Raw genomic sequence first — 13393 nt, 5'->3', positions numbered from 1 at the left:
AGGATAGTCAACGAGAGTGGCAAGGTATTCAGATATAGAGTGTTATTATCGACCACAATACCCACATGTGACTGCTAGCAGGGGCTACTAATAGCAATTCAGCCCAAGGTTCTGAGGTTTCAAAGCATCATCACTAAATTTGAGATAATCAACTCAGCACAGAGCAGAGGCTGAACCTCGGGTCTTCCTGGTCTTACAGCTTAACAGTATACCTTAAAATATGCAAATACAATGCCTAAAATACAAACATTGAAATTACTTTCCCAGCTAAGAGGATCCTCTATTTACCAGTAGAAGAATAACATGGCAGAATGCATAATCTTGTTTAGATAAAAAGAGAACAAAGAGAAGACATTTATTTTTGTATAAAAATGTTGTATTTGATATTACATTAATTCTGAGAAGGTTACCATTTCACCTGAAACAACACAAAAAGTATTTTATCACCAGCATATTTCTACATATTAGTAATTTTTCTGTTAGCAAGTCATACCATCAACTGTAGTATCACAAATAAACAAAAAAATTGCCAGCCTACAATGTTTGTATTTGGTTCTATTGCACAGGAAGCAAAGTTTGTAATTGTGAGTTCATGCACTATGTGTGACACAATATTGACATTAAAAAGTATATTAAAACCTGGCCAGCAAGAGTACTCCACAGGACAAAACAGATAATTATATCAAACAGGAATTCTGCTTTATTCAGTGACTCTACCATCACTACCTTATACAGCGATGACTCCTTCCCTTTCCTCAGGTACACTCTCAGTCATTTCTGTGATGGACACACCTGTCTCCCTCGAGGCCTCGGCTACCATCTCAGCAGCTGGCACGCTGTCAAGCTGCTGACTGGTGACAACACACTCCTCGTTTGCTGGAGCAACTATTTTTGTTTGGCTGGCCTCTTCCTCACTTTTGCTAATTGTGCCATTTTGACATTTATTGTCACACTCTTCCTGTTCATCTTGCCCATTCTCTTTTTCACAAATATCATTGTTGCCACTGGCCTCATTGATTATATTTTCTGGAACAGTGTTACCCCCAGCACTCCCACCCACTTCCGCACATTTCTCGATTTCAGCATTTGTTACACAAATGTAGTCTTGTACTGCTTCAGCTGCAGGCTCACTTTCCTTTCCATTTCCCTCTGTTTTCAAGGATATTCCCTTTTCAGCATTTTCTTTGTCACCATTCTTTGCAACATTTTGTTCCTGTTTTTCTTTTTCATTGGAATCTCCTGCAGAGTTCTTCACTTGAACAGTCACTTTGCCATTTTTATCTTTTAAGCAATTTTTGTCTTGCTTGCTTGGCTTGTCATCTTTTGTTGATCTTTTCTGGAGGCAAGAGAGAAAAAAGCATTCACTTGATGCCAGCATTGTCTGCAGTTTAATTTCCAAGCTGCATTTATGATCTTTGCTTCTCCGACAGCAAAGTAGCATACCTTTCGAATGGCCATTGTGAGGGAATGTTTAACTGCCTAAAGACAGCAAACCGGAGCAATTCAAACAAACGCCTTTTCAATGTTTCTGAACAGCCCACAGCATTGCATGCTCAATTTAGCTTTGATAATGCTGCAACTCAGGGCAGCTTAAGCAGAATAAACACAGAATGCTTTAGGTGTCTACAGCATTTGTTCAAATAATTAAACCTGGTGCTTTTCATATGACCCAATCAGTTTTCTTGGTCTTTTTCTTACTGCAGAAGAGTTGATTAAAACCCTGTTTCCCTTAGTGTTCTACTAAGGAAGGGGTGAAAGGCACATGGGCTGCTTTGGCAGTTGGGAAATGAGTTTGAGTAGAAAAGCACTCATCCTTGTGAAAGGGGAAGGATTTTAAATCTGTTGCACGTTGTGCCCCTTTAGAATGACGTTGCCATAAAATTGATTCTCGTGTTAGAATTATTTGCCTGACCTCCCGAGGCAGAGGAGTACAGGCCAGGTGGGTCAAAGATATATCTAAAAGTTCCAGGGAGAGATTTAAACATTTCAGAAGGATCTCCACTGTTTGTTACCGATAGCAAATCAGAAATATATTTTTAAAAAGCACATCTATAAATAGCAACTTGGAGAAATCTTTCCTGCAAGTGATCAAAAATATAATAATGGTCAGCAAAATTCAGAGTTCAAAAATCAGTAACCACTTCTGCAGAAGTGCTTAAGGTCATATTACTCCATGTAGCAAAACAAATAAACTCAAGTATAAAGTGCGGAACACTGATTTATACTCATGACAAGATTCTCAACAAAACGAGCAAGTTGGGGTAAATATGACTTGCAGTATCCTTTCTATTATAGGTAACATTATTTTTCTGCTTTAACCCCTTCAGTTCAGCCTTCCCCCACTAATTAATGCGAGCACCCAACTTTTAACTCCTCCCCTGGATCCGTCATTTGTATCCATTTTCCCTTTTCCTTATGGAGATTACTTCAATAGCCCCTCCCCCTCCCCAAAGGCTGCTGTTGATGGAATTAATTTAGACTCCTGTTATTATGAGACTTCATGCATACAGAATGAAATAATAATAAATTTATATGGCTGGGGAAGCAGTTATAGTTCGATGTTGAGGCTAACAATCCATTCAACAGCTTCATCTAACACAACATAAATGGTTGTGGTGCTACTAGGAATGGGCCATTCAGAGCAGAAGTTAAATGTGTGGCCAATGGTCTGACTTGGGTGGTCTCAGTCACAATTTTAGCCGCTCCTCATGTTCCACTTGCCAGTGGCCACATCTTTCCTGGCCCATTCTCAAGCAGTTGAGGACTCTCCAGGTTTTGTGTGGAAGGTTAAAACCTGGGACTTCACCCATGTGGGTCAGTTACCAGAAAGCAATGACTTCCACTAACAGCACTGCTCAGGCACGAGCAACACAGAGATGATAAGTAAGATAAAAACAAAAAAACTGCGGATGCTGGAAATCCAGAAACAAAAACAAAAACAGAATTACCTGGAAAAACTCAGCAGGTCTGGCAGCATCGGCGGAGAAGAAAAGAGTTGACGTTTCGAGTCCTCATGACCCTTCGACAGAACTTGAGTTCGAGTCCAAGAAAGAGTTGAAATATAAGCTGGTTTAAGGTGTGTGTGTGGGCGGCGGAGAGAGAGAGAGAGAGAGAAGTGGAGTGGGGGTGGGGGTGTGGTTGTAGGGACAAACAAGCAGTGATAGAAGCAGATCATCAAAAGATGTCAACAATAGTACAAAAGAACACATAGGTGTTAAAGTTAAAGTTGGTGATATTATCTAAACGAATGTGCTAATTAAGAATGGATGGTAGGGCACTCAAGGTATAGCTCTAGTGGGGGTGAGGAGAGCATAAAAGATTTAAAAAAATTTTTTTTTTTAAAAAAATAATGGAAATAGGTGGGAAAAGGAAAATCTTTATAAGTTATTGGAAAAAAAGGAAGGGGGAAACAGAAAGGGGGTGGGGATGGGGGAGGGAGCTCACGACCTAAGTTGTTGAATTCAATATTCAGTCCGGAAGGCTGTAAAGTGCCTAGTCGGAAGATGAGGTGTTGTTCCTCCAGTTTGCGTTGGGCTTCACTGGAACAATGCAGCAAGCCAAGGACAGACATGTGGGCAAGAGAGCAGGGTGGAGTGTTAAAATGGCAAGCGAGAGGGAGATTTGGGTCATTCTTGCGGACAGACCGCAGGTGTTCTGCAAACAGTCGCCCAGCTTACGTTTGGTCTCTCCAATGTAGAGGAGACCACATTGGGAGCAACAAATGCAGTAGACTAAGTTGGGGGAAATGCAAGTGAAATGCTGCTTCACTTGAAAGGAGTATTTGGGTCCTTGGATGGTGAGGAGAGAGGAAGTGAAGAGGCAGGTGTTGCATCTTTTGCGTGGGCATGGGGTGGTGCCATAGGAGGGGGTTGAGGAGTAGGGGGTGATGGAGGAGTGGACCAGGGTGTCCCGGAGGGAGCAATCCCTATGGAATGCCGACGGGGGGGTGAAGGGAAGATGTGTTTGGTGGTGGCATCATGCTGGAGTTGGCGGAAATGGCGGAGGATGATCCTTTGAATGCGGAGGCTGGTGGGGCGATAAGTGAGGACAAGGGGGACCCTATCATGTTTCTGGGAGGGAGGAGAAGGCGTGAGGGCGGATGTGCGGGAGATGGGCTGGACACGGTTGAGGGCCCTGTCAACGACCGTGGGTGGAAAACCTCGGTTAAGGAAGAAGGAGGACATGTCAGAGGAACTGTTTTTGAAGGTAGCATCATTGGAACAGATGCGACGGAGGCGAAGGAACTGAGAGAATGGGATGGAGTCCTTACAGGAAGCGGGGTGTGAGGAGCTGTAGTCGAGATAGCTGTGGGAGTCGGTGGGTTTGTAATGGATATTGGTGGACAGTCTATCACCAGATATTGAGACAGAGAGGTCAAGGAAGGGAAGGGAACTGTCAGAGATGGACCACGTGAAAATGATGGAGGGGTGGAGATTGGAAGCAAAATTAATAAATTTTTCCAAGTCCCGACGAGAGCATGAAGCGGCACCGAAGTAATCATTGATGTACCGGAGAAAGAGTTGTGGAAGGGGGCCGGAGTAGGACCGGAACAAGGAATATTCCACATACCCCATAAAGAGACAGGCATAGCTGGGGCCCATGCGGGTACCCATAGCCACACCTTTTATTTGGAGGAAGTGAGAGGAGTTGAAGGAGAAATTGTTCAGCATGAGAACAAGTTCAGCCAGACGGAGGAGAGTAGTGGTGGATGGGAATTGTTCGGGCCTCTGTTCGAGGAAGAAGCTAAGGGCCCTCAGACCATCCTGGTGGGGGATGGAGGTGTAGAGGGATTGGACGTCCATGGTGAAGAGGAAGCGGTTGGGGCCAGGGAACTGGAAATTGTTGATGTGACGTAAGGTGTCAGAGGAATCACAGATGTAGGTGGTAAGGGACTGGACAAGGGGAGAGAGAAGGGAGTCAAGATAACGAGAAATGAGTTCTGTGGGGCAGGAGCAAGCTGAGACGATCGGTCTACCGGGGCAGTTCTGTTTGTGGATTTTGGGTAGGAGATAGAAGCGGGCCTTCCAAGGTTGGGCGACTATCAGGTTGGAAGCTGTGGGAGGGAGATCCCCAGAGTAGATGAGGTCAGTGACAGTCCTGGAAACAATGGCTTGATGTTCAGTGGTGGGGTCATGGTCCAGGGAGAGGTAGGAGGAAGTGTCTGCGAGTTGACGCTCAGCCTCCGCGAGGTAGAGGTCAGTGCGCCAGACAACAACAGCACCACCCTTGTCAGCGGGTTTGATGACAATGTCAGGGTTGGACCTGAGAGAATGGAGTGCAGTAAGTTCAGAGAGAGACAGGTTAGCATGGGTGAGAGGAGCAGAGAAATTGAGACGACTAATGTCGCGCCGACAGTTCTCAATGAAAAGATCAAGAGAATGTAAGAATCCAGAGGGAGGGGTCCAGGTGGAGGGAGAATATTGGAGATGGGTAAAAGGATCCGTTGAACTGGGAGAGGACTCCTGCCCAAAGAAGTGAGCCCGGAGACGAAGACGGCGGAAGAAGAGTTCAGCATCATGCCGAGCCCGAAATTCATTGAGGTGAGGGCATAAGGGTATGAAACTAAGTCCTTTGCTGAGCACTGAACGTTCAGCATCAGAGAGGGCAAGGTCAGGGGGTATAGTGATAAGTAAGGTTGTTTGTGGTGAGGAGTGTGGTAATAGATAAGGGAAAAGGGAATGGATGTCAGTGACAGGGGAGGGAAAAGCAAATGATGGCAATGAAGGGGAGAAGGAAGGCGGTATTGAAAAAGAGGGGGCAGTACCAAAAGCTGGGAGCAGTGTCATTCAATTCAAGCATATGTTTGATGCAGCACTTTCAGGAGAGGGTTAATGTAAATATCACATTGCTTTTGTGTGACCTCACCATGATGATTATTAAATGCTGCTGTAAAAGCTCCAGTCCCTCCTGGTAATGAAGACAGTGGCTGGGATTTTCCAGCCATGGGAGATTCAGTGGCCCAGCCAAAAGTCCATTGTCAGTGGGACCGGACACTCCAGGCAGCGGGCGAGGCTGGAAAATCCCACCCAGTGATCCTTTAAATGTGAGTCAAATAGCATTCGGTAACCCTGGTCTTCAATCAAGTGTTGAACTTGAATGGGTTAAGAAGAACTGTGTTTGGCAAACAGTTTTAGGTTGATCATTTAAAATAGCCTAATGCATAAGGATACAGCTGTGCAAATCCTTTGTATGGTTACACTTGCTGCCAAGGAAAACAAAGAGAGGAATGTAAGGCTACTTACCTTTGATTCTTTCTTCTTTTCTTTGTGGGGTAATGAGGGTCTCTGAAGGAAAACAATCTGTTTAGTAGCAAGATTCCCTTCACTGAAAAAAACACCACCAAGGAGGTTAGACATGAGCCTTTCTCATTTACAAAGTCTAATCAAACCTATCAAAAGCAAATTAAATGTATTCAAAGGCCTTTTGTCATCAGTTTCAATAACATGTAACCCCTGACACATTCTAGACTGTACATATTATTTAAAAATACAATAGCTCAAATTGCTTGTGCAAATGCAGACAGAGCTTGTCCTCAAATATACCATTTCCTCTCTACCTGTCCCTCTCAATTCTGTTCCCTAGAATCACCTGGTAGAAGGTAACATTAGGCACAGGGTAGCAGTAATAATGGTCCAAAATAACAATGAAGGGAGAGGGCCTACCTCTCACAGTTTGCCTTTCATTCAATTGTCTATTTAAATCTACAGGCCTGCAGCTCTTGCCATCTGCAGGGCTCTCCTGACTGCTCTGGAGAGCTGCTTTTACTCAATGATATTGGTTGAGTCCAACTTAGCGGTAGAAATCCCACCATGGGAAAGCAATGGTGTCAGAGGACTGGGTGCAAGTCCCACCATGTCTAAACACCATAACTTCAAAAGAAGTTTGTTATATTTCCTTTGTTATGAAACTTTCCATTGAAAGTATTACAATAAAAAAAGACCCAGTTAATTTAAAAAACCTTGTTTTCTGTGATATGCAATAGAGGCAGATGGGAACGTGGCAAAATAATCATCTAAAAAATATCCTGGTAAACATATTATAGTACAAAATTGAACAAGTAAAATAATATGTGATAGATTTTCACTTACAGTGATGGCAGAAAATGGATAGTACTGAATTGGCAGCAGGCATACCTAAGAATAAGATGTCCACCCGATGAAGCTACAACACAGGACTATTTGCATGCCAAACTGTGGAAGCAGCATGCAATACATAGAGCTAAGCAATTCCACAACCAATGGATCAGATCAAAGTTCTGCAGTTCTGCTGCATCCAGTCATAAATGGCGGTGGACAATTAAACAACTAACCAGAGGAGGTAGCTCAACAACTATCCCCATCCTCAATGATGGGGGAGCCCAGCGCATCAGTGTAAAGGACAGGAAGCATTTGCAACCATCTTCAGCCAGAAGTGCCAAGTGGATGATCCATCTTGGTCTCCTGCGGAGGACCCCAGCATCGCAGATGCCAGTTCACAGGCTATTCAATTCACTTCATGTGATATCAAGAAAGAGCTGAAGGCATTGGATACCGCAAAGGCTATGGGCCCTGACAACATCCCTGACAACACAAGTACTGAAGACTTGTGCTCTAGAACTAGCTGTGCCCCTAGCCAATCCATTCCAGTACAGCTTCATCACTGGCATCTACCCAACAATCTGGAAAATTGCCCAGGTATGTCCTGTTCACGAAAAGCAGGACAAATCCAACCCAGCCAATTACCGCTCCATCAGTCTACACTCGATCATGAGCAGAATGATGGAAGGTGTCATCGACAGTACTATCAAGTGGCACTTGAACTGACCAATGTCCTGCTCACTAATGCTCGATTTGGGTACCCTCTGGATGGCTCAGCTCCTGACCTCATTACAGCCTTAGTCCAAATGTGAATAAAAGAGCTGAACTTAAGAGGTGAGGTGAGAGTGATGGCCCTTGACATCAAGGCATCATTTGAACAAGTGCGGCATGAGTGCCATGATGTCTCAGGCCTTTGTGCTGATGTTCACATCCATGGAAAGATTGTCCTCCTAAATGGAGCATCAAATGCAGCAAGCAACTGAGGGCATGCTTGCTCTGACCAGTGGCCTGCAGGCTCAGTATCCCAGCTTAAACACGATTAAGGAAAACCTCACCTTGGCCATTCCAAGCCTTACTGACATGCAACAAAATCCTCTCCAGCTCTTGGCTAGCAAGGAACTATGGATGGAACATGAAAGGGAAGATGAAGAAAGGGCAGATGGAAGATGGGGACTCATGCTCATATGTGGTGTGCGGCTCACTATGTGATAACCCAACTGCCTGTTTTGGGTTACCATTGAGATGTGCCTATCTGAGCTGGTGGAGGGCGAGCATGAGTCATGTGATAATGAATCCTCAGAGTGAGTGACCTCCTCTGAGCAGTCTTCATATTCCTCCAGCACCACCTCCTAAGGAACACTTGTAGGGCTTCTGACATCAAGTCAACATGCGTAAGGTGTTGAACGCCATGGTCAGAATTTTGCCCACATGGGGCGGGTTCTGTGGGGGTGGGCAGGAGTGGTTGGGAAGCCGACTGCTGCCTGCGATCAGGGCTGGACCGTGGATTCATGCTGGCAGGCCAATTAAGACATGTTAGAAATTAGTATAAAAATTTTTCACTTTATTTTTAAAGACGGATCAAAACCTCATAAGGTTGGACAGGCAGCGAAAAATTTCATTTAATTACATTGTTAATGGCCTCAATAGGCCTTTTAGTTGTCTGCGTGTGGGCTGCCAACTCCCGCGTACGCCTGTCCACCGAAGTATCGCGCACATTCCAAACGCTCACCCGATGTCATCGTGTGCCATTCTACTCTCATTCAGGTTGGGCATGGCCTTCCCAATGAGCTAAAAATTCTGGCCCATGTGTGATATATAATTCTGCCACCATATAGCTAGGAGATTTCCATCTCTCCATTGTCATGTATGTTGAAATTTGGCTTATCTCCATTGTGTCCCCCTCCATTGCTGTCATGGTGGAGACGACTAATGGGCCAATTCCACTTCTTTGTCTGTCCCTGCTGTCCTGTTCTCTCTTCTCCTCCAAGGAGAGATAGAAGAGACCAATGAATGTGAGCTTGTGGAATGTTTTGAGAGGATGGAAGGGCAACCTTTGTGAAAGGTCACAGTGATGGATGGGTGTCATGTTGCAATAAGATAAGGGTGTCAGTGTTGGCTGGTCAGATGGGGATGTGAGGAGAAGCCTCAAGAGAGATGCATGAATGCACTTGCAAGATGTGCTTGTCTAAGGGCTGCTGCACAGAAGGCTGGAGAAGGCAGAGTGAGGGGATTTACACTGAAATGTGGATTGACAGTCACTTTTCCCTTCCCTGATGACATCAATCAACCTCTTGTGGCAATATATCCTGAAGCAAGACACCACACTCCTGCTGCTGACCTCCTCTACCACTTCCAAGCATGCCTGATGTTCATTGTGGCTCCCATTTGCCGCCAGTTCATAGGGAAAAGAAGCTTCCTGCAGGCCCTCACGACCCTTAGCATGATGTCCAAGGTGCATCGGAGCAATGTAGTGCAGCCCCTAGGCTCCCAATCGGTAGTTTATCTATCCTATCAATTCCCTTAATACCTTTGTAACTTCAATCAAGTCACCCTTAGCCTTCCAAATTGCCAGGGTTATGATATTTGTTTGTGTAATCTGTCCTCCTAATTTAACCCTTGGAGTCCAGGCATCATTCTGGTAAATCACACTGCTCTCCCTCCAAGGTCAATATATGTTTCAATAAGATTTGGTGCCCACCTTTCTCAAAGTTTGCTCTAACCAGGGCTATACATAGCCCTATTCAGATGTGGTCTAACCAGGGTTTTGTACAGCTGTAGTTCGATACAACTGTTCGTTGCATATTGCTGTGGTGGTTTGGAAGGAGTTAATACATAAAGGTTTATGATACAGTGACCTTGATTTCCTCTGACTGACAACCTCGTGGTCGATGTTGTCTGTGGGTGAGTTTGCAGCAGGGATAGCCTGCCTCCTTAAACTTCAACCCCCGGCGACAGTTCTCTTCAGACAGTCTCAAGCAGGTACAGCTATATCAGTAAACTCATGTGTAAAATGATGGTTAATGCAAGCAGCCCACCGCTGATTAAGTGCACCTCCCTGGCATTCCTCCTTTCAGCTTCCTCTTGCACATCCAAAATATGCAAGCAAAAGGAGCAATAAGTGCAGGCGTCATTTTATCTATTTTTAATTTAATGCTGTAAGGGTGGCCGAATTGTATTATTGATGACAGAGTTGATCTGCGGACACTTCTTGGGTGGAAACATTAAATTTATTTACAGTATACTTAGCAGCAACTACACCTGCGCTTTCAACTCCAATTCTATCTCTACACTGCTGAGATAGCCTGCACTACTCTCCTATTGGTTACTACAGATCATGAGATCTTGCCTGATGTATTATTCTTAAAGGTACACTACACACTAAATAAAACCATAATTACTACATTTAGCAACCAATCTTCCATCAGCACCCTGTTAGAAATCACTTCCTGGAGGAAACCTGAATGTTTGTGACAATGACATCAATATTTATGAAAGAAGCACACAAGTGATATCATGCTGCATAGATGGGATTTGTGCTGGGCCTTATTTCCATCTGATTACCAATGAATTGAATATCAAAATAGCGCTCCTAAAAGCTCAATGGCAAAGCAATTAACACAAGTAAAAGTGCCAAATAGAAGTTATCAAGTAGTCTAGCCAAATGGGAATCAAACAAAATGGATTCTCACCCAATTTTGCAGCCCGTGCATACCGGTTCATATTGAGATTTTGCTTGACATGCCATAAAATGTCCTACCTGTCCCTCTTTACTATAGGAGTAGGAAGCACACAGGTTAACTGCCAGCCATATGCAGCCAGAGAATTCAGCAAGGGAACATAGTCAGCTTTCACCTCAACACCCTAAAGAAAGAAACAAAAAGTAAGCTGTTAATGATAACCATGTTCATTTTGGTCATTGATGACAATATTATTTCATATTGAAACGTTGGTGTAATTTCTTCTGCCACTTTCATTACTTTAAGCATTGGCTGCCTGTTGTCAAGCTACTATTCTTCTTCTTTGGTTCCAGCAGGTGGTGGGCCACAAGTTCAATCTCTCACTCTGCTGAGCTGCCATACTGAATTACATTACTGTGAGGAACACAAGAGTGGAGCAAAGGCATAACCCAAGTGATGGAGGGAATATTAGACAGAGTGTTATCACTAGGGCTGCTCTGCTTCAGCTCATTGTGGTTAGCTCCAAGTGACATAGACAGAAGTCTGGGAGGTGGGGTCAATCTCTCAGTCACATTCAGCTGCAGACTAATGGTCCTCAAGGACCTTGAGTCCTAAAAACCCTGGGAAGTAAAATTCTTCCTGTTGAATAACCTTAAAGAAAAGTCAACATGAGTACTAAATAGAATTTTCCATTTTACATTCAAACTGGTTCTTCTGTTTAAATCTACAGCAAGAGGAACTTTAATATCTTATATTAAACAATGTAAAACACCACACATATGTTGCAGCCTTAAAGACTTAATTGTGTTAGTCTTAAATTATCATTATTTCCATCTCACTCCTATTTAATAATTTTGTTCTTTTAAATATTTCTCACAAAAGTAAACATTTCACTTATTGCCTAACCTTGAGGTGGCCCCTAAATTCAACTGAACTTTTGTTGTAAACACAGAGCTTCAAGATTTTAAGGAATTAAAGAAAAGTGTAAATGATTCTAAAGGATTAAAATTGTAAATATTTAACATTATGCACTCTCATCCATTTGTCTAAAAGTCAACAAATTTTATTTTGAAATTCAATTTCTACAAAATAAACTTTGGCTTCTTAAAAATTAAATAGGGATAAAACTTCTTTCCCAGTATTCTGTTTTACAGATGTTGAAAAGTTTAAATAACAAAAAAAATAAGTGTAAGGTTGGATTAATTTAATAGGAACTTGAGGATAGTGTTATACAGTCACCAGCTGTTGTAGGTAACCTAATTCACTCATTTTGTATTTTCATCAAAATACTGCATTTATCTTATTTCTCACTACCCTTTGAGATGCGATGAACACCATGACTGCTATTATTTCCACACATATTAATTGCTGTTTCCATTGCTGGGAGCTAGAATAGGTCCTATTATTGGTCAGATGAAATTCTTGGAATAGTGGAATCTGCAAAAATTCATTTGAATCTCTTTTCTGTTGAACTATTTACATGTAAAATTACATATGTGAAAGATATTCAGTTAAGATGGTATACCATCTTAAAAACAAATATCTAGAAATATAATAACATAAAAATTTATAATTAAATTCTTTGTACAAATAGATAGTTTGCAACAAAGGGATGGTTGAACTATTGTTTCTGAAACTGGGATGTGAGATTGGACACAAGAAGCGATTTCTAAAATATTGTAATCAGACTTACAAGCTTCAACCCCCAACTAGCAAAGTAGGCCCTTAAACTATCTACTCATCATCAACTTGCAGCAACTTCGGTCAAGACTTGCTAAAAGTCCTGTTTTTTAGTAAATGCATCATTTCAAAATGGGCCATGGGGATTTGCACTGATGTAATTTAAAGCACAGAACTAGAGGGTGGAATTTTCCCAGATTTGCAATAAGTGCAGTAGCGGGAAGGGAAAATGATGTTTTACCTGCTTGCCGCGATGGCGGGTTTTCACGCTATATCGTCCCAAACCCACCAGATTATTTATGCATTCCTGGGAAACACGCTGTTTCCATGGCGGGCGGGTTCTCATTCATGCACCCACCATCACCATGCCGGTGCATCATGACAGGTGCCATTTTTAAAGTCCAACACAAGCACACACCTCAATGCTTCCAGACCACCACTGCTGCATGGAAGATATGGCCCTGAAACTGAAGAAGACTGCAGCCCCCACGTTCAGCAACTCGTCCCTCAAGCGCCTTTTGGATGCCGTGGATGCCCGCCGGGATATATTCTATCCCTGCTCTGGCCACAGGATGGGCAGCAACAGCATTAACCCGGCTTGGGGGGTGGTGGCAGTGGCAGTCAGTGCCAACACTCTACAAAAGAGGACAGCCACCCGGTAATGCAAGAGGATGAATGGTCTCCTCTGTTCTGCCAGGGTCAGTCACTCTTCTCATCACTCTCAACTCACACACTCACAAACCCATCACACATCCACAGGTCCCTCATTCACTGCCAGTTCCAGTTCAAGGGACATCACTATTCACTTTCTCACACTCATCACCATTGTTCTCGTCCCATCCTTGGGACCACTCAAGGCCCACACAGACCAGGCATATTTATCATCTGGCATGGCAGGCGCCCTGCTTACACTTTCTCCATCTCTATCCATGCAGGACAAGCTGGCACACAACAAAGAGA

The 13393-nt window shown here is 43.5% G+C and overlaps 1 protein-coding gene across 7 annotated transcripts in view; it reads right to left on the bottom strand.

The window, feature by feature from the left end:
• Positions 1-354: 354 nt before the first annotated feature.
• LOC121276545 (raftlin-like) overlaps positions 355-13393 on the bottom strand; it is a 138346-nt gene continuing 125307 nt past the window's right edge. For all 7 annotated transcript variants that reach the window (XM_041185094.1, XM_041185093.1, XM_041185091.1 and 4 more), the window contains 3 exons: positions 10834-10937; positions 6243-6324; positions 355-1336 (listed from right to left, as the gene is read on the bottom strand). In XM_041185094.1, the coding sequence (XP_041041028.1) occupies positions 728-1336; positions 6243-6324; positions 10834-10937 (795 nt within the window). In that variant the 3' untranslated portion in view covers positions 355-727. The remainder of the gene's footprint in view (positions 1337-6242; positions 6325-10833; positions 10938-13393) is intronic.

Source organism: Carcharodon carcharias, chromosome 3, assembly GCF_017639515.1.
Source record: "Carcharodon carcharias isolate sCarCar2 chromosome 3, sCarCar2.pri, whole genome shotgun sequence".
In the NCBI taxonomy this organism is placed as follows: Eukaryota; Metazoa; Chordata; class Chondrichthyes; order Lamniformes; family Lamnidae; genus Carcharodon; species Carcharodon carcharias.
This window is presented reverse-complemented; position numbering and strand designations above follow the sequence as displayed.